This window comes from Saccostrea echinata, unplaced genomic scaffold (genome assembly GCF_033153115.1).
Source record: "Saccostrea echinata isolate AGI-Se365-2 ecotype Australia unplaced genomic scaffold, CSIRO_AGI_Sech_v1 ptg000009l, whole genome shotgun sequence".
NCBI lineage: Eukaryota > Metazoa > Mollusca > Bivalvia > Ostreida > Ostreidae > Saccostrea > Saccostrea echinata.
This window is the reverse complement of record NW_026889758.1, coordinates 28,372,773-28,398,737: the sequence shown is the minus strand read 5'-3', so window position 1 is coordinate 28,398,737 and position 25,965 is coordinate 28,372,773. Positions and strand designations below refer to the sequence as shown.

The following is a 25,965-nucleotide window of genomic DNA, read 5'->3' as shown; positions in this document are numbered from 1 at the left end:
ATTATATGCTTTCATGATTTATTTTAGGAATGAATCTAATTCTTGGCCAAATTATTCGCTTCGCGGATTATAAAACAGCGTAAACTGACCCAAACCAGGTTATATTCGAATAATTTGGCCAAGAATTAGAGTGGGCATTACAATAAAATGGATCATATCCAACTTTAAGGGGTTTATAAAGTAATTTAAATTCAAAAAAAAATATTTAGGGTTCACTGAGTCAGACTTTACACTTGTCCAGCTTTACTGTGACGGATAACTATGAAATGCGAAGAATTTTACATAAATTGGAGCGTCTTCCACCAGATCAGAGAGAGATCCTTATGAATAATATCGATCCCGAGGACTTCAGTCCACAGGATTTTATCAAAATTCGCACTCTCTGCGACCATAGAGCGATGGAATACCTTCAGGTAGGTGTTATTTTTCTTAATAAAGCAATATAATATTCTTCATTTTTTAATAATGATTATTTGATTTAAAAAAAAATCAGTTGAAAATATTAAAATTTCAATAATGTTCTCTACAGATGCTACAGGTTGTGTTTCTAGAGAGAGATTTGGGAGAACCCCCATTATCAGACGACCCAGCCGTGCTCTCACGAGAAATCAAACGTCGTATAAGAAATATTTCATTTTTATTTTAATAAATTTTGTTATATTCAAATTCTGAAGATAATTGTTCTTATATTTTTAGAATACAGTATTTCTGGGGGGTTTTTTTGGTGGTATGCTTGTACATTTACGTCTTTCTATGATAACTTGTCACCCATACTTAAATTACTTTTCCCAATTAAAATATAAGAATTCACTCACTTGTCTTTATTTTTATTTCTAGAAAATTCTTGAAAACATAACCATTGAAAAATTAAAAATGTTAGCTTTCCGTGAACCTAGCCAAAAAAGATTAATTTTATATTCTCAGTGAAGTGAAAAAATATGTAAATGTTTCCCAGACTTGTGATCTTTATTAATGATTAAATAATCAACGCTAACATTTGACTCGGTGAGTGATGTATCGATATATCTCTTGTAAAACAAGTTTTACTTGATATGTCCTGAAAATTTTTATCTAAATAATATGGTAAGTGGAGCTGGTAACTTAATTGTCCACTGAAAAGATAAACGTTTCAAATTATGCATCCAAAATTCGGAAAATATTAATTAATCCTTTCATCTTTATAATAAAATGGGTCTTTACTGCAAAGATTCCCAGGTGACCATTCAATATATTCAAAATATTCTAATAGCTCTTCTAAACAACAGGATAAGATACGTAATGTTAATTATCACACGTGATGTTAATTATCACTTATGATTAGAATTTCTCGGCCCTTCCATGCGGTTCTGTGAAGTCGATGTCAGGTCCAATAGACACTATTCCATAAGGATTAATGGAGCGCTGACTCATCTGTAATAGAATACACAATAAGACGGACATTTTCCAGTCAATGTATTGGAGTAATCTCAATAATTCTCATCAAAATATTCAAATTTATTCCAGAGGAACAAAATGCACTTACCATGTAATGTTTTTTAATATGTTCCATGTTCACAGTTTGTGCAATTCCATCTGTTTGGTAGATATCTCTTAAATATGGCCACATATTAGGATAATCCATAATTCTTTTCTTATTGCACTGGAATGGTTATACAAACTACATGTATGTATAAATCAAAGATGATATTTCATACTTTTGTTTATGAGATTTGTCTCTTGACACTGATGAACTGAACTATTTGTTTTTTGTTTTTTTTTGTTCTTTTTATAAATTTGATTGCTTTAAAATGTTCGTAATAACTAAAGTGCATTCCATAACTCATAAACATAACTCAGGCCCGTAGGAAGCAATTTGGGAGGGGGAACTAAATAATTTCAATTTGGGGATGGGGACACTTTCAAACAAAACTTTCTTGACAAGCAAAAAAAAAAGTCACCAGGACGTTATTTCTGAGGGGGCACACGCATAAAGTAGCTCCGTTTTCTATAGTATAATTCGGCATAATTATTGGGGACACCCCCTTTCCCTCGGCTCCTACGGCCATGCAACTTCCTTGAAAAAAAATATCACTGCCTGGCAAGAATAATCGAGTGTTCACTTAATCAAACATCTGTTTCTCTATGGCGGTATTCACATTTTATGTGACTACTTACATGTAGTTTACTGAGGTAGTATCACTTTAAAAATAAGTAGTCTACATAAAAATTAATATATATATAATTTATTTTTGTTAAAAGTGACATATAGGTCCAATGGGACGGGTGTTTGAATATTTAATTGTATTAAATGTTTCTCATTGTACTGTATAACACACGTTACTCTAATAAATGATTTACTTACAATAATTCCAAAGGGAAACATAGCTTTTTGATGTTGAATTGCCTTAATTATCACGTTTTTAAAACGCATTTAAAATATAAATTAATTCAATATACATGTATTTTGGAATTTTATATAGGACACATTAAAAAATTATAAACTCCGGAGAAATCACTTTAATGTTGACAGAAAGAAATGAACTAACTAAAGGCGAACTCCAAAGTCTATGACTATTTTACTACATAGTTTAAAAACATCAATGAAGTGTCCAAAATTGAAAGAAATTCTACTTTAAAAGAAATATAAAACAACTTTAAAGAAAAACATCACATAAATAAATAATGTACAATTGTATAATAAATGATAGATAGGTATTTACAATACAGACCTTGAAATGCTGTTCGTAAACTTGATCAAAACGGACCAAAGTGACAAAAAGTCGGATATCTGCCTCCGTCAGTGTTGGCCCTACCAAGTACCGCTGTTTCGACAAAATGCACTCCACCTGATTCAAAAGGGAAAAATACAACTACCAGGAATATGTTGTCCATCAATATTTTTGAGATATATAAAGAATGAATTTAAGAGATACCCAATTCATACGGTATAAACTGAGTTGGGGCAGTTTATGCATTTAAATATAAACCAAAGCGGTTTATAGATATCTCTTAAATTCATCTCTTATGATTTAATTTCCATCCATTGAAGTGCAGGTAAGAAATGAAGACGATTGCCCTTAAAAATGACTTCGCGGATCGATACGTTTTTTGACGCAAGTCATTGTGACATAGGCAACATCGTTCACAGGTTTTTGTCCAATCAAATGGCGCATTACAACTAGAATTATAGTATATTTTTCTATCACATTTTACTGTCCCCCGCTTTCACTGAAGATCCCTATTGATTTTGAGGTCAATAGGTCAAAGGTCAAGGTCATAAATTCTGTCTGTTTTAACACCTTCGTTTCCGCGCGATATCTCGAGAAGCCTTTGCGCTTTTGCAATGAAATTCTATACCATAACTCCCTATGGACCCGCTGGCCACTCTCAAAGTGTCCCGCCCCGTTTTTTTTTTTTTTTTTGTTTTGTTTTGTTTTGTTTTTTTTTGTTTTTTTTTTTTTTTGTTTTGGTCAATTTTTTTTTTCAAAATTCAATTGGAAATTTGTTGATATTGATCAGGCTTAAAGTTTTAAAGTTACTCTCCGTTTGTATTAAAAGTAGCGAGGCACTTTTTTTTAGCACAGGAGCATTTGGAGAGTTATTACATATAAGACAAGTTGCCGGCGGTCTTTATATTCTAATTACATCTATTAGAACTGTTTAGTAAAGGCTAAATTAGACATTATGTGTTGTGTAAAATTTTGACAATATCGAACGTGAGTAAAAACATGTTTACGTGACCTGCTGTTTGCATTTAATTTGCTTCAAAGTCAAGCATCTCGTTTGTAGAAGGGTATGATTCTCGCTTAGCTTCTCGTGAAAAGTCCCGGATTCCCGGACGTTTCCAGTTTTTTGTTGTTGTTTTTTTTTTTTTTTTTTTTTTTTTTTTTTTTTTTTTTTTGTTTTTAAAATGTTTTTTTTTTTTCGATTTACTAAATGGTATTCAACATACGAAATGAAGACATTATGACTCTCTAATAAAATCATTATTACAATGTGATAAATATTTTATATAAAAAGAATCTTCTGTAAACGTTTAAGAGATCAAATCTGTATCCATATTGACATTTTTTATTTGCTTCAGTATATACATTTAATAATTCTGCAAATCCGGGGGGGGGGGGGGGTGCGAACCCACCCCTCTCCTAGATCTGCGCATGCTCTTCTTTTTTCTTCAAATTCTATGAATTAGCTTGTTTCAAATAGAATCTAACCTTATCCAGTGCTTTGAATAAATCATTCACCGCCTCGTCATACGCTTCCTGTGACGTAGCAAATCCAGCTCGGTAAACACCATTGTTTATATTTCTGTTAATGCAATAAAAATCACATCCTTATTAATAATATATAAAAGTGAAATCCTAAAAGTGTAATTCATAGCCAATTCTTTGATCTTAAAAAAAGAAACAAGGGCAAGTAACAAGAGGCCCAAGGGCCTTAACGATCACCTGAGTACAATACAACAATTTAGAAGATCCATAAACTGATAAATGAAGCTTTGTTGCCCCAAAACCAAGAAAAATAGTATGATTAGCATTTTTATTTATCTATTATTTCCAAGTCTATCTGATCATTAAAACTATGAAAGTCCTTTTTGTATTATACAATAAATATTCTTGCATAATTCTTGTATTCTATTAACATTTCAAATACATTGTTTACAGTGATTAATTATCAAAGGTGAATGGTAAAGGGGAATACCTTTGCTCAGCAGAATACAAGTTAATAGAGCCCTGGCCAGTACCAAAACACTTGACTAAATGGTCCAGGTGTTCAAAATTCTGGTAAAAATACCTTTGCAGATTAAAAATTTTAATCTGTTTGCTTCGAATATGCCCAGAAGCATAGAAGATTTTCAAAGAAATGCATTTTCACTATATCATCAAATAAACAAGAGCACCGCTAAGCGGGGCATCCCCTCGCGCCAGGAACTTCACCGGTAATGGCAATGTCTCCATACGAGAGAAATTTTCTCAAGAGGGATGTAAAACAAGATACAATCATCTAGGCCTAGTAATCAAGGGTACCCAGTATTACTATACTGTATATATAAAGTTTAAAATAAGGTAAAGAAATTAAAATGTAATGCAACACTAATTATATTTTAACAAAAGTCAAGGTGGATATCATCGGGGGGGGGGGGGGGGGGGGATAACAAGCATACGTGATTGGGCAGTTTCCCTTATTCCTAGCAGAAACATATCACGTATGCTGTAAATTTCATTGATTTACCTACCTGAGTAGCATGCAATATGCATCAAATCTGAAAATACGCACGGTAATATTTTTTTTGTAGTGAAAAATGACAATATACCTGTGTTGAGATGTCAATGAAACTTTATATTTATAGCTTTCAAGAATTATGTGCGCCTCAAGATTAAATTCCACAGGCCCCTATTGTAAACACACACGTGAAGTGAATTGGTATTGAAACCGCGACGTTCATCAAATTATTTCAGTTACTCAGTGACAGAGATGACACTTTTAATTCATACAAACCTTTCTCAAGATACGCAATAATATGACAATACGCGAATACAAAGTAGAACCAGTGACTGGTAGAACTTACCGAAGCTGCTCTATCGAAACGACCCGAATTTTAACCTGTTAATTTTACCGGAAGCGAGTATTGTCAACTCGTACATAAAATTGCAGGGTTTGAAGGTAGTAAAAACGCGATATTTTAAGAACTATATCACCGATTAACTTGAAAATGAATAGGGTTCGTCCTTTTATAATGCTACATAAGTATGTGAAGACTGAGAAATGATAGTGCAAAGGTTCTCTTTAAATCTTGCCCACAAGCTGTTACAGACACACTAACACACTAACACACACACAGTAGCGATGCTATATCCCCTCTGCAACTAGTTGCGCGAGGGGATAATAAAGCCCCACCCTTACACCAGAACATCTGACCCAAGGGCCATGAACTCACAATTCTGGAAGAAGCACCCTTCCTCATCATAACTATACACTTGATTCTTTGCTTTATAACCAGTAATAGAAAAAAATATTTTGAAAGAAATTATGCATTTTCACTATATAATCAATAGCGCCCCTCCCCCTCCCCCCCTTCACCAGAACCCCTGACCCAGTCGCCATGAATTTCATAATTTTGGAGGAGGCATTCTTCCTTATCATAACCATGCACTTCCTTTGTTTAAATAATACCAAGGAGCAGAGATGAAGATTTTGAAAGAATTCATGCATGTTCCCTATATAATCAATAGAGCCCCGCCCTAAGACAAGGACCCTTTACCCACAGGCCAAGAAATTCACAATTTCTGAGGAGGCAGCCATACTCATCGTAACTATGTACTTAGTTTATTTAATATCCAGGAGAGAGAAGAAGATTTTCAAAGAATTAATGCATTTTCACTATATATTTCTATATATAAATAGAGCCCCACCCTAACACCACAACCCCTGACCCAGGGGCCATGAAATTCATAATTTCGGAAGAGGCAACCATGTTCATCATTACTATGCACTATGTTAGTTTATTTAATACCCAGGAGCAGAGAAGAAGATTTTCAAAGAATTAATGCAATTTTACTATGTAAACAATAAAGCCCTACCCTAACACCTGAACCCCTGACCCAGGGGCCATAAAATTCACAATCTCTAAAAAAGGCAACCATGCTCATCATAACTATGTACTTAGTTACTTTATTTAATACCCAGGAGCAGAGAAGAAGATTTTCAAAGAATTAATGCATTTTCACTACATAATCAATAGAGCCCCACCCTAAGACCAAAACCCCTGACCCTTGGGCCATGAAATTCACAATTTCTGAAGAGGCAGCCATGCCCACCATAACTATGTTCTTAGTTTGTTTATTTAATTCCTAGGAGCAGAGAAGAAGATTTTCAAAGAATTAATGCATTTTCACTATATAATCAAAAGAGCCCCACCCTAACACCAAAACCCCTGACCCAGGGGCCATGAAATTTACAATTTTGGCAGAGGCACTCTTGCTCATCATAACTATATACTTCGTTACTTTATTTAATACCCAGAGCAGAGAAGAAGATTTTCAAAGAATTAATGCATTTTTACTATATAATCAATAGAGCCCCGCCCTAAGACCAGAACCCCTGCCCCTGGGGCCATGAAATTCACAATTTTGGAAGAGGCACTCTTGCTTATCATAACTATGTCCTAAGTTACTTTATTTAATACCCAAGAGCAGAGAAGAAGATTTTCAAGGAATTAATGCTTTTTCACTATATAATAAATACAGCCCCACCCTTACATCAGAAGCCCTGACCCTGGGGCCATGAAATTCACAATTTTGAAAGAGGCACTCATGCTCATCATAACTATGTACTTACTTACTTTATTTAATATCCAGGAGCAGAGAAGAAGATTTTCAAAGAATTAATGCATTTTCACTACATAATCAATAGAGCCCCACCCTAACACAAGAACCCTGACCCTGGGGCTATGAAATTCACAATTTGAAGAGGCACTCTTGCTCATCATAACTATGTACTTACTTACTTTATTTAATATCCAGGAGCAGAGAAGAAGATTTTCAAAGAAATAATGCACTTTCACTGTATGATCTATATAGCCCCACCCTAGCACCAGAACCCCTGACCCTGGGGCCATGAATTTCACAATTTTGGTAGAGGGCTCAATGCTTATTACAATCATGCCAACAGTTTGACTGCTTGATGTACAGGAGTAAAGAAGATATTTAAAGATTGCATTAATTTTGGTGGTTTTAGCCCCATCCCTCAGGCCCCAGGGGGGCAGGGACCATGAAATTCACATTTTTGTTCCCCTTCACCCATAGATGCTATATGCCAAATTTGGTTGAAATTGGTTAAGTGGTTTCAGAGAAGAAGCTAAAAATGTTCAAATGTTAACGCACGACGACGGACGAAAACGGATAGCAATAGGTCACCTGAATGACTCAGGTGACCCAAAAAATCCAAATCCAAAAGATACCACAAGGACGTAAACAATAGTCTGGGGAGTGCAAATTAACTATCGATTCGATATTATTTTTATTTCAATTCCAGTCTTCTTATGGCCAGTTATTGCTTATACATCCATTTATTTGTTTGTTTCCATGGAAACAACATAGTGAACAACAGCTTCTGTTGCAGTAATTTTGATACATTTTTATTTTATCAATTTAAGTGTTCGTTTGTGTATGTGAGGGTAAGTGCATGATTAGAAGTTGATCAAGCTCCTAGTCTCTAGTTTTGTATAATGATAATATCAATATAATATAAGGACTATTCCTGAAGTATAATAATAAGGTTGCCAAGGCAACTGCTTTTTTTTAATGAATTTCTATTTTAATGCAAGTGAAATGACATGGTTAATTAGCATGATTTATTTTATTGAAGAAGAAACATAACATTCAACGATTGTACATTGATAATATCAATAATAATAGGGACTTGTTCCTGGACTATTTGGTTGCCGTAGCAACTGTTTTTTTCCCATAAATCATGAATTCCTTTAAAGGGGCTTAGACATAGATTTGAAGTTAATATTTTCTCAAATTTTCTGTATAATATCCTGACTTATATGTTGCTCAAGCATTTCACACGGAAATACAATGAAAAACTTATTTTATATAGAAATTATTAAGACTACGAATTTCGGGACGCATTTGATTGGCACATCCTCGCACTTTCACAAAGTAAACTTTATCCTTAATACACTTAAGAAAAGAAGAAATTTTGTTGTGTATTAATGAAAAATATTAAAACTATAATCCAGAAAATTCGGAGTAGAAATGTGAGAAAGCAAAACCAACTCACTAGTATTGTCAATCCATACTCAGTGATGTGTGCAGAGTTTAACAAATTGAACACACCCATGAAACGTAAACTCTTTTTGTAAACAGGACACGAGCTCTGTTATTGTTATTGTTTATGTTTCACGATACGGGGAGTGTTCAATTTGTTAAACTCTGCACACATCAATGAGCATAGGCTATAACATAGCTTCATGAAATGTGCCGGCGTGAAGCGTTGTAGTTTATGTCCTCATGAATTCTCAAAAATTAAATTCATCTCTTAAGCAAAATAAACCGTCCCTGGCAACTTGCTATAAGCGTGTTTTACTGTACAAGTTGTAAAACCCTTAAAATGATAACTCGATGTGCAAGGTAAGATAGTTAAAACAAGAAGGCTGTGAGCGAATGCTCACTAGTAATACCCCCGCTGTGTTGTGAACATACACTCTCATGTTGACATCGAATTCATACAAAAATGAATTCCACCATTTGGCATGCCTAAACAAAGATTGCGCTAAAATTTCAAGCATCTGCACTGAACAGTTGCTGAGAAAACCAAGACAGAAATTTGGTACGGACAGAAGCAGGGATAAACAGGAAGTTGACATCAGATTCGAAGAAAAATGAATCCAACCATAAGGTATGCCTAAACAAAGATTGTGCTAAAATTTCGAGCATTTGCGCTGAGTAGTTGCTAAGATTATTGCGACGGAAATTTGATACGGACAGACGTATGGACAAACAGGAAGCTGACATCGAATTCGAACAAAAATAAATCCCACCATTTGGCATGCCTAAACAAAGACTGTGCTAAAATTTCAAGCAGCTGTGCTGAGTAATTGCTGAGAAAATTGCGACCAAAATTTGTTACGGACAGATGACGCACAGATAAACAGGAAGTTGACATCGGATTCAAACAAAACTGAATCCCACCAAATGGCATGCTTTAACAAAGATTGTGCTAAAATTTCAAGCATCTGTGATGAGTAGTTGCTGAGAAAACTGTGATGAAAATTTGGACAGACACACACACACAGACACACACACAGGCAGACAGACAGACAGACACACAAGGGTAAAACAGTATACCCCCTCTCATTCGGAGTGGGGGTATAATAATTGAAAAATGCATTTCATATTAATCAAAATGATTTCTAAAAAAAACAGTTTCAAAATAATGAAATATTAAAGTTTAACACATACTAGTACTTGTTATTATGAGAACAACACTTACGGATAAATCCATTCATTTATTTCGTCTATCTCTTTCCTTAGTTCCTCCGGGTAAAGATCAAGTTGTTTACCTTCCTGGGTTTTACAGAAGGCATTGAATTCTGAATTTAGCATTCTTATGATTTCACTCGACTCATTGTTTACTATCATTTTCTTCTGTTTGTCCCATAGAACAGGAACGGTAACTCTTTTATCGTAGTCTGTTGATAAAGATGTGCATTAATTAATACATAAAAACTAAGTGATGATATACTGTGCTGGCTGAACAGTATTCTTCAAGGCTCCACAGGACAGGCATTTTAAAAGAGTTATGACTGTATGAACTCCCCAAAAACAAAAAAAAATTCTCATAGTTAAGGACAGATGATACAAACAAAAAAATGGATGCCTGGATTGATATATATTTTTGACCTATTTTGGTTGTACATGATGCGAATAATAAATTTCTAAAATATAAAAAATTTGTAAACTTTCTCTGATGCTCAAAATTCTACCTTTCTGCAACCATCCTTATGAATCTATACAACTTTTAGCCACTTAAAATCCCATTATTGTGAAAATTTGAATAAAAAATGAAAATCTATGCGGTTATTCATTTTACTCCTTTGAACATGACTAAAGTTGTTATTTTCAAGATTTTTGACAAAAGTTTGTTTGTATCATCTGTCCTTAAATTGAAGTCAATTTTATATTTCACATGCTCCTAGGTTTATTAACAAATACTTTAGATACAAGAGAATCACTGAAAATGAACATCAAGGGAATTAAAGATATCACAGAAGTGATTTAATACGTCCTGCATATACGAGGGTTGTCCCAGAAAAACGCCAACATTTTTGATATTTTTTGTTTCAGTAATATTATAAAGTTAAAAATAAGAAAACATCGCTGACAATTCTATTTTTGAAAGTCAAAAAAAAAAAACAAAAAAAACAAGAGGCCCAAGGGCCTTGAATCACTCTTCTGATAAACTGTACAACCTATCACTTCTATTTGAAGCCTCTAAGTATCCAGTATATTTAGAAAAAGCCTTGAAATTCCAAAGGTAGGTCATCATGACCTACATTTTAGATGAAACACTCTGAGAACCCAAGATGATTCTAAGCCAATTAGTACCTGAGAGTAGGTCATGGTGACCTACTTATCACCACATTCTCTGAGGACTCAAGATGCATCAACTGACAAAGTTAGATGATTCTAAGCTATTTAGTACCTGATATATTTAAATAAAGCCATAAAATTTCAAAAAAGGTCACAGTGACCTCCATTTCAGTCAACTAATTCTGTGGACCAAGATGCATCAACTGACAACGTTTGGTGATTCTAAGCCAATAAGTACCTAAAAATATTTTTAAAAAGCAATAAAATTTCAAAAGTAGGTCACAGTGACCTTCATTTCAGTCAACTGAATTCAAGGACCCAAGATGCATTAACTGATAAAGTTTGTTGATTCTAAGCTAATAAGTACCCAAAATATTTCATTATAGCCATATAAATTGAAAAGTAGGTCATGGTGACCTACTTTTCTATAGCCGTACTCCAAGGAACCAAGATGCATCAACTGACAAAGTTTGATGATTCTAAGCCAAATAGTACCTAAAATATCTAACTTAAGCCATAAATTTTCAAAAGTAGGTCACAGTGACCTACTTTTCAGTTGTTGTACTCCGAGGACCCAAGATGTATCAACTGACAAAGTTTGATGATTCTAAGCCAATTAGTACCTGAAATATTTAATTAAAGCCATAAATTTTCAAAAGTAGGTCATGGTGACCTACTTTTCAGTCGACCTACTTCGAGGACCCAAGATACATCAACTGACAAATTTTGATGATTCTAAGCCAAATAGTACCTGGAAATATTAAATACAGCCATAAAATTTCAAGAGTAGGTCAAGGTGACCTACTTTTCAGTTGTAGTACTCCAGGGACCCAAGATGCATCAACTGACAAAGTTTGCTGATTTTAAGCCAATTAGTACCTAAAATATTTAATTAAAGCCATAAATTTTCAAAAGTAGGTCACAGTGACCTACTTTTCAGTCGACTTATTTCGAAGACCCAAGATACATCAACTGGCAAAGTTTGATGATTCTAAGCCAATTAGTACCCTATATATTTAATTATAGTCATGGAAATTGAAAAGTAGGTCATGGTGATCTACTTTTCAGTCGACCTACTCTAAGGACCCAAGATACATCAACTGACAAATTTTGATGATTTCTAAGACAAATAGTACTCTAAATATTTAAATAGAGCCATAAAATTTCAAAGTAGGTCAGGTGACCAACTTTTCACTTGACGTTTTTCGAGGACTCAAGATGCATCAACTTACAAATTTTTATGACAATAGGCCTTAAAATGTCTAAATTATGCTTTGAAATCGAATGCTTGCAAAGTTCAAAAAGTAGGTCACTGTGACCTACTTTTTAATAAATATGTTTTATGGCCCCAAGATGCATCATCTTACTAGATTTAATGACTCTCAACCTCTCAGTATTCAAATTAATGACCTTAATTGTTTTGAATACGATTAGCTATAAATTCAAAAAGTAGGTCAAGGTGGCCTACTTTTTAGTTGACGTACTCCGAGGACCCAAGATACATCAACTGACAAAGTTTGATGATCATAGGCCTTAAATTGTTCGAAATATGCCTCTAAATCATTTTGAAAAAGGAAGGCCGCAAAATTTAAAAAGTAGGTCACCATGACCTTCTTTTGAGTCAACGTGATATGAGGTCCTTAGATGCACCAACTGACAAGATTTGATGATCCTAGTCCTTAGAGTAAGCAAAATATCAAGATTTTAATAAAATGTAATTTTTGGTCAACTTTGAAGTGACCTTGAGACCACGCTCTTTGCCCCAGGGTGATGCCTTGAACAAATTTAATCTACAACATGTCCTCATCCCTTTGTGTAAGGTTGGTGATAATCTGCCCAGTAGTTCTTGAGAAGAAGATTTTTTAGCAACCAGTACTTTTGTTTCTATTTTCCTAATTATCTCCCCTTGTTTAAGGGTCACAACCCTAGTTTTAGTATAAACGAAAGCCCTTGGGCCCAGGATACCCTGTGACAAATTGACAATTATTGGCCAAGGGGTTCTTGATTTATGGCCCATATTCTAAAAAGTTTACGCACACCGCACAAATGGCCATAGCATTAGCTCTTTGAGCCTTTGGCTCAGAAGAGCTAAAAATGCCGTGCGCCGACCGCCGATATTTAGCACCATTTAAATGCCGTTTCTAAATGCATATGACATTACAACCTTAAAGTATTTTGTCAAAATGATGAAAATATCATTTCCCAACATTGTGCAAAAATTGAATAATTTTGGTCGGGTAGTTTATGATATATTTGAAAAGTTCGCGTTTTTCTGGGACAACCCTCGTAGAAATCAACATATTATACAGGTATTTGCTTACAGAACTACACCATATTTCATACCTGGATCTGCTTTCTTGTAGACATCCTTCAAAAACTTGAATCCGTTCTCGGTATCTTGAGTACAGGCATCTCTCTATCAATTATCAATTGAGAACAACAAATAAAATTATTATTACATAGGTATAATTTTCTGGTTTCGTTTCTTGTCTCTTTTTGTTATATTTTCTAATATAAAAGCAACCTTCTCGTTGAATTCCCAGCCTGTTTCAAAATTAAGCATCCAATCTACGACGTTAACGGAAATGACGTCTTCTAAGCTTTTTAACTTTCGAAGAATCAATGTCCGATGTGCCCAGGGGCAGGCTAAAGACACATATAAATGATATCGCCCAGCTTCCGCCTTATATCCTGATGATCCATCAGCTTTAAGGGAAAACCTTTCATTAGTGTACATATATGTAAACTGTTTTAAATATCTACACAGTCACTTGAATTGGATGAATTGAAGGTAATAATCTTTTCAAAATATTATTTTAAAAAAGCAAATGTTAAGGCTTTGAAACATTCTTGACCTTCTGAAGGATCGGTTACCTGTAACCCAGTTTCTGAAGGAAGACTGCGCCCTCTGAAAGGCTCCCTTCTTGTCTATGACGCTTTTCCCTGTGGTCCCCACATGCTCGGGCCGAGCAGCGTTGTCCATTGTTATTCTCCGAAAATTCTTCCACTACACTGTTACTGAAAAAACAGATTCTCGTTATATGCAGAAGCTATTCGAGTTCAATCTCCATGAAAATGTTTCAAAATGAAAGTCAAGTTCTAGAACATGATGATCAGCCATTTTCTATTGTTGACATGTAATCCATTAGAGCAAGACGTATTAGGCGTTTAACTCTATTATATACCTGTAAGTACACCGGGTAACATCGTTTAAGGTGGTATGGGATACCAAACGAAACTTCTCCTACATATTTATGTACCCAAATTAGAAGGATTTGAAATACGCCCACCTTTCAGTATATTAAAGTGTAATTTTAATAATTTTTTATTATTTTAATGAGAAATACAAAAACGATTTTTTTTTCTTGCATAATTCTTTTTTCATAAGCTTAATATTATAGGCAGGCGTTTGCTAATATAAAGTGTTTATAAAAACAAAAATGACAAGAAATATGTCTTAGTATTTTTTTAATTTTCAACAAAAAATAAGCGTAAAAAACTGGGAAAACTTTATTTCTTGAAAACAGACGGATAACATTTCATGAAAGTCTACAATAAGAATGTATCTTAATATGTTAGCAAAGTGAAATAAACAAATTGAAAATATATATATAAATGGAAAATATAAAATGCATTTAAAATTTTTTGAAATAAAAGATCCGAGCGGAAGAGTTATCCTTCTTTATTTTCCAAGGGTTGAAAAAAACTGGGTGCTATTTTAGAAATGATGAGCATTTTTTCCCAACCATAAAAAAATCGCACTTTGTAGTTTTCAACTTTGAACGGTTTTGAAAACAATGCATGGACAATCGCTTTCCAGGACGTGTCTTGTTCAGAGCAATTGCATTCATCTGAACGTTTTGGGACTATATACAACAGCTAGATGATTTGTGACCAAACAGTTACTTCTTGAATTAAATAACAAAAAAGTCCAGCTCTGGTTAACGTGATAATTGATTGGTGATAATTTAGCACAATGTGAAGTAATCGCACTTATCCATGCCTCACCGCACACAAGGTGCTGTACAGTTACTCAAACAATTGAAATACAGCTTTTGCTTAAAAGTGTTCAAAAGCAGCAATGTTGAAACTACCTTTTACAGGGGTTTGCTTTTTTAAATGTCCGTTGTACAATTATAAGTAAATTTATATACTTGCGATTTTTTTGTCTGTTTTTACTTAAAATGCCGACTTGTGAGAACTTGCATTGAAATAGGCTTCAGAGTGTTCTTTTCAACGGTGTATCTACAAATTTTGACCCGATAATAAGCACTCATGCAAATCAAAACAATACTTCAAACGGAAATACGTCATAACGTAGAGGTATCCCATACTACCTTAAATGCCAACCTGATGGTAAATCTCAGATTCTGGTGTGTTAAACGCTTGGGCATGGTCAATTTGTTTTTTGTTAAAACAATTTTTTTAAATTACTATATACAGAATAATACATATCCATATCATCCCTGCAGATCCACATCAACCCTACAGGATCCGTATAAGCCCTGACAGTTATACGGCTATTGTGACATAAGGATATGCAAAAAAGACTAAATTTATTAATTTATTAGTACTAAATAAAATAAAAAGATTTTTATATCTCTAAAAATTCTTTCCTATATTAATATATACAAAATAGTGTAACATTTCCAGTGTTTTATTGAACGGTCCAAAAAATCAATGTTGGATCGCTGACTGAAATATTGGACCTGTCGATGAGATATTACACCGCTATGACGTTTTTACGTCACACTGTAGGTGGAACCAGCTGCAGCTTATCAATTATCGCAAATAAGGAAGCCAGCGCAAGATATGTCAAAATAAAAAATAAGATCAAAAGATCAAAATAAAAAATAAAAGGTACAACGAAACATTTACTGTGTTCTCACGGACAAAATGCATTTTGACGACCCCTCGAACCAACTGTTTGCCTTATCCTAACGGCCTCAGGCAAACAAATTGGTTCTTGGATCCGACAAAACACATGTTGCCTGCCCAGTCAATAAATGTATATTGTTATCTGTACTTGTAAAAGGCATGTATATATCTGTTATATAAGTGCAAGGTTGATATGCTTTTCTGCGAAGATGATATAGCTTATGTGTAGATTGACCGAATGATAAGGCTACATCTGAAATATATCAAAACAAGATGTGTTTATGAAACACTGATGCCCCCGTATGGCAGCTTATGGCGAAGGTTAAAGTTTCTCAAATGCAAGTCAAAATCCAGGCCAAAAGATAAAAATATTGGTACCCAAAGAAAGGTCTTGTCTCGAGGAATATACCTGTGAAATTTGAAAGCCCTAGCTGCAACTGTTCAAAAGTTATGGCCAAGGTTAAAGTTCTTAAAAAAAAGTAAAAAGTCAAGGTCAAAGTTGTTGGTATCCAAAGGAAGGTCTTGTCACAAGGATTACATATGTGAAGTATGAAAGCCCTAGCATCAACCATTCAAAAGTTATGGCCAAGGTTAAAGTTTTTCAAAAGTAGTTCAAACTCCTAGGTCAAGGTAAAAAGGTCAAAGTGGTTGGTATCCAAAGGAAGGTCTTGTCACAAGGATTACATATGTGAAATATGAAAGCCCTAGCACCAACCATTCAAAAGTTATGGCCAAGGTTAAAGTTTTTCAAAAGTAGGTCAAACTCCTAGGTCAAGGTCAAAAGGTCAAAGTGGTTGGTATCCAGAGGAAGGTCTTGTCACAAGGATTACATATGTGAAGTATGAAAGCCCTAGCACCAACCATTCAAAAGTTATGGCCAAGGTTAAAGTTTTTTTTCAAAAGTAGGTCAAACTCCTATGTCAAGGTCAAAGGGTCAAAGTGGTTGGTATCCAAAGGAAGGTGATGTCAAAAGGATTACATATGTGAAGTATGAAAGCCTAGCATCAACCATTCAAAAGTTATGGCCAAGGTTAAAGTTTTTCAAAAGTAAGTCAAACTTCTAGGTCAAGGTCAAAAGGTCAAAGTGGTTGGTATCCAAAAAAGGTCTTGTCACAAGGCTTATATTTGTGAAGTATGAAAGCCCTAGCTTCAAACATTCAAAAGTTATGGCCAAGGTTAAAGTATTTCAAAAGTAGGTCAAACTCCTAGGTCAAGGTCAAAGGGTCAAAGAGGTTGATATTCTGAGGAAGGTCTTGTCACAAGGAATACACATGTGAAGATTGAAACCCCAAGCACCAACTGTTCAAAAGTTATGGCCAAGGTTGAAGTTTTTCAAAAGTAGGTCAAACTCCAAGGTCAAGGTCAAAAGGTCAAAGTTGTTGGTATCCAAAGGAAGTCCTTGTCACAAAGAATACACATGTGAAGTTCGAAACCCCAAGCACCAACTGTTCAGAAGTTATGGCCAAGGTTAAAGTCTCATAAAATTTTGCAAAAGTGGGTCAAACTCCAAGGTCAAGGTCAAAAGGTCAAATTTGATGGTACCCAAAGGAAGGTCTTGTCACAAGGAATACACATGTGAAATATGAAAGTCATAGTTCCAACCAATCAAAAGTTATGGGCAAGGTTAAAGTTGACAACAGACAGACAAACAGACAAACAGACAGACAGGACAAAAACAATATACCCCCGGGATCTTTCGATCCAGGGGCATAAAAATTCATTATAATGTAGTACAAGGTGATGTAATGTGTACAATTATAATGTAATATATATACATGTATATATATCATATGCATATGCTTTAAATTACAGTAAAATGTGTTGTCAGTAACGATCTACTTATAAATTTCACTTCAATTCTCAATGACCGTCAGTAGCCAGCGTGGCGCATTGGCTAGAGTTGCGGAGTAAGGGGTTGATCCTTACTTCGCGGATTCGAATCCACAGTGTGACGTGGAGACCGGTCGGTCCATGTTGCATTTGGTGCTGGCATGAAAAAAAATCCCTGACTGCTCAAAGTTCGTAAGTGCCGATTACAGCTCTAAATTTGCAGCCATCCACCGGAAAGTGGTGGGTTCTCAATATGAGTGAAAAAATTCTCCAAGGGACGTTAAACAAGCAAACAAAAAAATCATTGACCCTGTAGCGTAAGACATCATCGCTACTGAAAGCTAGTTTTTTTTTTAACTTGCTTAGATGCTAGAAGACAGGTTCCACAGGTTAAGAGTTCAATCCCGGATCAAGGAAGAAGTGAGTATCCTTGTATAGGGATTTTTCTGTTCTCTCTCTCTCTCTCTGGTACCGGTCATACTTTATCGATGATCTCTTTCGTTTAAGGGGAGAGTGCTTGCCACCCCTACCCACCCCGTTATTTTGCCGATATATAGAATACTATAAAGAAAACATAGCTACTATATGCTTGTGCCCCCTCAATAAAAACATTTTTTTTTTTTTGCTTATCAAGGAATTTTAGGTGGTTGATAGTGCCCCCCAACTGAAAATGAATGGCTGTGCCTCCTCCCCCCCCCCCCCCGACTGAAATTGCTTCCAGGAATATTGTTCATAAAGAAAACCAGGGTTACATGATAACCATTTTACCACCTCCGTTCTTTTGATGGACTTGACAATGATTGAGCATACATATTGAATCTAAAACATGATCTTGCAATGTTTCAAAATGCCATAAAATTTATAAGTACATGTATAATCCAAATTTTTCAACCGCTTTAAATTTTCAAATGCGATATCCAATATCTACATATGATTATATTAATTGAATAATTTAAGTCCTCTGCATTCATTCACTTTCACCAAGTCGGGGCTGTTTGTTCCCAACGTTACATTGAGGTACATGTATATAAAGACAAATTTGGGGAACACAGCATGGTCAACGACAAACATTAAATTGATAAGCAAGCATGCAAGTGCTTCACAACTGCTTTAATAAATTCTGTATATTCTAACTTGAGGCTGCATTATAGTCAATTTTTTTAGTAACAGAAAAGCAATATTTTTATGAAAATACAATTTTATTTAAGTCCAGAGCAGTATTGTATATTAATTTGATTGAGTCACTCCTAGGACTATAATTTCTTGTCAAAGTGAATTTTTGTGTCGCCAGCAGAGATCACTTTACCCGGCTTCTGTCTGCCCGTCTAACCGTCCATTTGTCACACCCTATATCTTGAGAACTGTAAACGATATGCATTTTATATTTTGCACATATATTGCTTGGCACTTTGGCTTTTGTAATATCATTATTACCGACCTTGTAACTTTTGAACTTGACGTTTGACCTACTTTTCAAAATAGTTCATTGTGCCAATAGACAGCATATTTTTGACATTTACGAGTTAAATTCAAGCTATTTAGCATGTGCACTGATTTACATAAAACATAATGAAAAATACCAGCGTTACAATCCACTTGGCCTTGACCTATCACCTACTTTAAAAATATACTCCGGACAATAGATTTAAAACTTGTGACTCTTTTAATTTTGTAATTTTTTTAATATTAGCATTTATATTTCATGTTTATGCGCTCATCACACTGTACTTTGAAACTGTATGCTATACAGTACAGAAACCCTACAAACTAAAATTTAGATACTATCAAAATACATCAGGACAGGTACATGTGTACCAAAAGGATCGTTCTAGACTGATGATATATTATTACATTGCAGTAAAGAAAGACGGAAATCTATTTTTGAGAATAATTGGATTAAACACGTATTTATCATGTTCTAAAATGAAAAATAAAATATTTCTAACATGTAATTTCAATTTCATTATTCACTCTAGCTTTGAAGGTTGGGTAATCATATTTCAATTTGAATGTCAGATTTTATATGATAAATGATATTCTATCGGACTTAATATTTGTGGATTTTTTTCTTTGTTATTATAAATCATGATAATGCTAGTAGCAAATAAATAACTGGCCACCCTTCCATTCATTGTTATCTTTGATGATGCTATAAAGCAGGGGATACATGTGTTCCTTGGAACACTCTAGTTTTTACTGATGATTCGCATTAAGATCGAGACAAAAATTGCTCCGACTGACTGCATTTGATAAAACCAACTCCCAAAATTGTGAATTACTTGAAATGAGGAAAACAGAAATGTAACACGATCCCAAACTCCTGGAAGCGATGTTAATGTTGGATACGGATATAGATCTTTGACTGCTAGTTAGAAATCAGTAAGGGTACAATAGACTGGAGAGACGGCTGTAGACTAAATAGGCAGAAGATTGATGGAGGAAATCAATATATATGCGGGGATTGACGGTTGCAGGTTATGTATTCTTCCTGCGGTGTACCGTTTTACCCGCATTAACAAAGAATGCATTATAATACTGTTTAAGTGTGTTGAGTAAAGTTATTATGAGCGTGCTAACTGGAGATTTTTTAAGAAATTGCAAAATTATCAGTTATATAGTAGTTACCGTATAAGTTTTTATTGGTTTTCTTTAGATACCCTATAGAGAGGTTAAAAGGTCACGAGAAGGCGCAGCCTTCGAGTGACCTTTTAACCTCTCTATAGGCTATCTAGAGAAAACCAATAAAAAACTTATACGGTAAGTCACATGTACCATAGCACTTTCAGATTTCCTAATATGGCAGAGAGATGATGTATAAGTTGCAAATAAATTTCCTAATATGGTTTGTCACCTGACATAATTATAATTTCACGCGCTATACTCTGTGCATATATATTACATTTTATTGCACATTTTGTGCACTTGCAATCAAAAAGCGAAAATAGACAAACAGCGCAATGAGCATGGATCTGGATTTTCTTGAACTTCCGCAAAATTTTGAATGGGACAATTCTATCGATGATCAATCTCTCTCACCGTTAGGCCAGTTGATAGAGGACGAAGTAAACGTGTTTGATGGTATTGGGGATTTATCTCTTACTCAAACGGATTTTAATTTGACCCAGGAGCCGGTTACACCTGAAAATGTTATACAGCAGTTGGACCATTCTGACGATCGATTTGGAAAGTTTAACGATGACGACAATATGGAAAAACCTTCTAAAGTCTACCGAGAATAAATTAAAGATTTTGAATAAAATTTAATTGATTTTGTATGTAAGACATGCACCGCCTATAGGTTATGAAGGTTCCGCCCATGGGTTATGGTGTAGATAACCCATAGTTAAAACAATAGAAAACATGGCGGCCTATGGTACATGTAGTAGTTACCGTATAAGTTTTTATTGGTTTTCTTTAGATACCCTATAGAGAGGTTAAAAGGTCACGAGAAGGCGCAGCCTTCGAGTGACCTTTTAACCTCTCTATAGGCTATCTAGAGAAAACCAATAAAAAAACTTATACGGTAAGTCACATGTACCATAGCACTTTCAGATTTCCTAATATGGCAGAGAGATGATGTATAAGTTGCAAATAAATTTCCTAATATGGTTTGTCACCTGACATAATTATAATTTCACGCGCTATACACTGTGCATATATATTACATTTTATTGCACATTTTGTGCACTTGCAATCAAAAAGCGAAAATAGACAAACACAGCGCAATGAGCATGAATCTGGATTTTCTTGAACTTCCGCAAAATTTTGAATGGGACAATTCTATCGATGATCAATCTCTCTCACAGTTAGGCCAGTTGATAGAGGACGAAGTAAACGTGTTTGATGGTATTGGGGATTTATCTCTTACTCAAACGGATTTTAATTTGACCCAGGAGCCGGTTACACCTGGAAATGTTATACAGCAGTTGGACCATTCTGACGATCGATTTGGAAAGTTTAACGATGACGACAATATGGAAAAACCTTCTAAAGTCTACCGAGAATAAATTAAAGATTTTGAATAAAATTTAATTGATTTTGTATGTAAGACATGCACCGCCTATAGGTTATGAAGGCTCCGCCCATGGGTTATGGTGTAGATAACCCATAGTTAAAACAATAGAAAACATGGCGGCCTATGGTACATTGACTCGATATACATGTAAATATATATATAGTAATAAAATGCATTTGAAATACAGGAAGATCTTTATGTTATAGTTATTGAACAATTATTTTGGGTATCACGAGATATCCTGATGGGTGGTGACAAGTTCGCGCTAGTGAACGAGTTCACACATCAGAATGTCACATGATACCCAAAATAATTGTTCAATAAGCATGATAAGGAACTTGTATCATGTATTTTTCATATTTTTTAAATGTCAATCATTCGGTCAAATGACTTAAGTTTTTGATTTAATTCCACCCAGATTGGCAAGCTTTTTTATCATTTTACTCGCAATGCAGAGTTACAAGATGGACGTAATTAGCAAGAGTCCGCTGGACCTATTCGACATTATACAGACGCAGTGGATTTTTTTTTTAAGTTTCTCATTTATACGGATTTACCGCCTGAAAACAGATTTCGGTTTGCAGGAACACGTACACATTAGTATTTTTAATTTGAATTTTCTGGATTCAGGGATTTATCAGCCTATTTTGGGAAACGCCATTTTTAGGGAATTGGGAAAAAATTATCGGCTATTTGATGAAATTGGGAAAAATTAAAATCTTGCTAACATCATGTATTCAGGTGTAATTCATTTAACATTTTAGCATGAACTCTAATTTGGGCAACCAAACAGACAATTAAACATAATCCAACTTCATCATACAAGAGACATATACATGTATTATGTCTCTGATCATACAAGATCAATTATGATAATGAATAATAGACTAATACAACTAAATTCGATTCCAATGGGTATAAAGTATTTATACAACTTAGGGTAGTACATGTGTGTATGAGATACCAATTTTGGTGATTAGAATCTGTTTCTGGAGATTATAAACCTCCTACAAAAAATTACACTAAGTTTTCTCAAAGTCACCTTTTAATACGTAAAAATGCATTGAAAATATATTTTTCCATCAGAAATATATGCCTACAGTTCCTACCATTCACTCGTAGATCAATTCAGTAGGTGAAAATAATTTAATAAATCTATATTATTACACAATATCATCATTTTCAGAAAAACTGAGGAAATTCGGAATAAAAGTCGACGATGTTTTTCAATGTGTTATGACTGTAGCTTTGCTAAATGAGATAAATAGAGGAAAATTACAGACAATCTGACAATTTTACTGAGTTTTTTCCCAAGATAATTAAATATAAAAGCATTGTTCACCAATTGGGAAAAATACTGCCAAATTGGGGAAAATTGAACTCATTTTCCATTGGGAATGGGGCCGAATTTCGGCCCCTGAGAAGGTACTAATAAATCCCTGGGATTGGAAACCGTCAGACTACGAATCTGAGGCGAGTAACCAATTTGTTATAGTACTATATCAGAAACTGGAGTAAATGATTCGATAGAATTGCTATAGAGGAATGCGAGAAAACCAAGTTGATGTTTAATACGGCCACGGCGTTCTCTGTGAAGCTTACTTAACATTAAAGAGAAAATTTTGATCAATTTAACCAGATTCGTAGTAAGGGGGGGGGGGGGGTCTTCCTTTACTTTTGTCCGACATCAATATTTCACTGTTGATTTAATTTGGTATGGAAATTAACATTAACACACCCACCCACCAACACACACACTAGATAAGTTTGTTTGTTTGTTTGTTTTTTTCTTGTTTTTTTTTTTTAAGATTTGGTAGTATTTGTTTTTTCCTCTTTTTTGCATGTCTTTCATAGTCGTAAGATACTTTTTTGCTGAATTCTCATTTTTTCTGCCAACCGCATCCATGGTACAATAAGTCCTAATTGTTTTTACGTTGTGGACGATAGCACAATGACATCAGTTTTGTATCATGGATGGGGTGTTTTTTCTTTGAAGTTTTCTGTGCCGTAAATCTTGATACCGCTAGCGAGTGCGCATTGCTTGACCTATTCGACATTTTACAGTCGCTGTGAAAAAAATGAAGTTTCTCATTAATATGGATTTACCACCAGAAAACATAAATTTCAAGTTCTAGCGCGAACTCGTCACTACCCATCAGAATATCTTGCGATATCCCAAAATAATTTTTCAATAATTGTAACGTAACTGTTTTTAAGGGGACGACCATTTGAGGGGGGGGGGGGCTGGCAAAATTTTTTGAGTCAGATTATTAATTTTCATGCCAGTCACGGGCACTGGAAGTTAATGTAAATATTGAGTATGTGCATGTATAAAAAAGGAAGGGTAGGACACTCTTTTTGAGGAAAATTCAGGTTTGGGGTAATTCACTTGTGATTGTAACCGGAAGTAGAGTAGTCTAGCAAAATTCTTAGGCACTTGGAGGTGAAAAACGTCTATTTCTTCGAGTAAAATGCAATTGGACCGGAACGAAGCAAGATAAATATTGTAAGTAAAGTACATACAGAGGATTTATCGCGTCAGGCCGTTTAAAAAACACCCACAATACCCCGAATTTTCCTCAAAAGAGTGTCCTACCCTTCTTTTTTTTTTTTTTATATACATGCACATACTCAATAATTACATTAACTTCCAGTGCCCGTGATGCCAGTCAAGGACAAATTATTTTTTTTCAAGATGATCAAGGACAGATTATTTATTTTAAATTTCTTCTTCACTGAAAAAGGTTTGACAAGCTAAAAATAAAAAAAAAAAGAAAAGGAAAACGCCCGAACTGCAAAACTCTATTTGTGTGTGTGCGTGGGGGGAGGGAAGTTAAGGTATGTCACTTGTCAGCTTTTTAGAAAAGTTCAGTCAGAACCTTTTACTTCAAAATTATTTATTACAATTCAATTTTTATAACATATTTAAATTAAACAATGCAAATTATTCAACATTCAATTAAGTAGCACTAGTCAAGGACAGATTATTTATTTTCCTGCCGGTCGAGGCAGATTATTTATTTTCAACTTTTTCGAGGAGATTTAATATTTATTTCCGAAATCTGCCAACCCCGGCCCCGAATCAAACGTCGTCCCTTAAGTTTTCGAGGATAATAAAATGAAGTATGGATATATTAAACAAAACTTACATGACAGAATTTAAAAATGTAAATATAAGGTAAAGAAAAAAAAAATCACCAGGCAGCACTTAGTTTTCATATACAACTGATTACGTACCAATCTGACAGTCAATTAGTTGATCTGTCGGTGGCAGTCACAAGTATCCTATGAACTGTAAATCTGAGTCATGTATTCATGTATGGAAAGTGATTATACAACAATATATACAGTCATTAATATTGGTTCACCAAGTTTCCCAAAGTGAAAGTAAAATAAGAATTCCAGTTTCCCTATCCAACTTTTATTGAAGCACGAACCCGATGGCAAACCGATCCCGACAGATTCATAAAATTCCGAAAACGTTAAATGATCACGAGACTAGATTTAGACTCAAACATTAACATATAACAAGGACAAAACTGTCAATGTGATAGCAAACCGGGTTTACTTCTGTGTGAACAGTCACTCTCTACCATCGGCTCATTCGTTGGCTCGCATATATCACAGTGTTAAGCACAAGAAATAGTGTGTTTAAGAATGTGTACACATAGAATAGAAATGCATTCTAAATATATTCTGTATAACCAAAAGAAAAATAAAAAAATGTTTTTTAGGGAAAGGCCATTCCAAGTTTTTTTTTCTCTGTTTAGCGTCCACCCATCTTTCAGAAACCTACCTACCTATTTGCAAAAAACACACAAGCTAAAAAATATATAACACACATGCATGTAATATCATTTAACGTCATTCAAAGGATTTGATTTCATTTATCTATTTTTCTCGTAAAAAGATCTATTCTTTAGCAAAATGAAGGTATTAAATGCTTAAAATAAAAATATAAAATAATATTGATAAAATTTATTAATTTAATAAAATTGACAAATGCATAAAAAGTTTCAGAAATTTTATTGTGAAACTTCATTTGAAAAAAGATAACATGAATACTTTCTAAAATACATAATAGGGATATATAGAGGATATTCAATATTTTGTAGTCGGATATGGAATTTAATGTGAGGCGCCGTTTTGTGTTTATTGCCATTT

The 25,965-nt window shown here is 34.4% G+C and overlaps 1 protein-coding gene and 1 long non-coding RNA gene across 2 annotated transcripts; one reads left to right on the top strand and one right to left on the bottom strand.

The window, feature by feature from the left end:
- Nucleotides 1-213: 213 nt before the first annotated feature.
- On the top strand, nt 214-669 carry LOC133182157 (uncharacterized). Its single transcript, XR_009720520.1, has 2 exons — nt 214-413; nt 530-669. It is a non-coding gene; the product is annotated as an uncharacterized LOC133182157 (long non-coding RNA).
- LOC133182153 (glutathionyl-hydroquinone reductase YqjG-like) lies at nt 444-25,185 on the bottom strand. The gene is made up of 9 exons (XM_061316882.1): nt 25,039-25,185; nt 13,953-14,096; nt 13,603-13,784; nt 13,422-13,494; nt 9,979-10,177; nt 4,194-4,287; nt 2,709-2,825; nt 1,523-1,639; nt 444-1,410 (listed from the first exon to the last, which is right to left on the bottom strand). The coding sequence occupies exons 2-9, from the start codon at nt 14,059-14,061 to the stop codon at nt 1,318-1,320; spliced, it is 984 nt and encodes a 327-aa protein (XP_061172866.1). The 5' UTR covers nt 14,062-14,096; nt 25,039-25,185; the 3' UTR covers nt 444-1,317.
- Nucleotides 25,186-25,965: the final 780 nt, after the last annotated feature.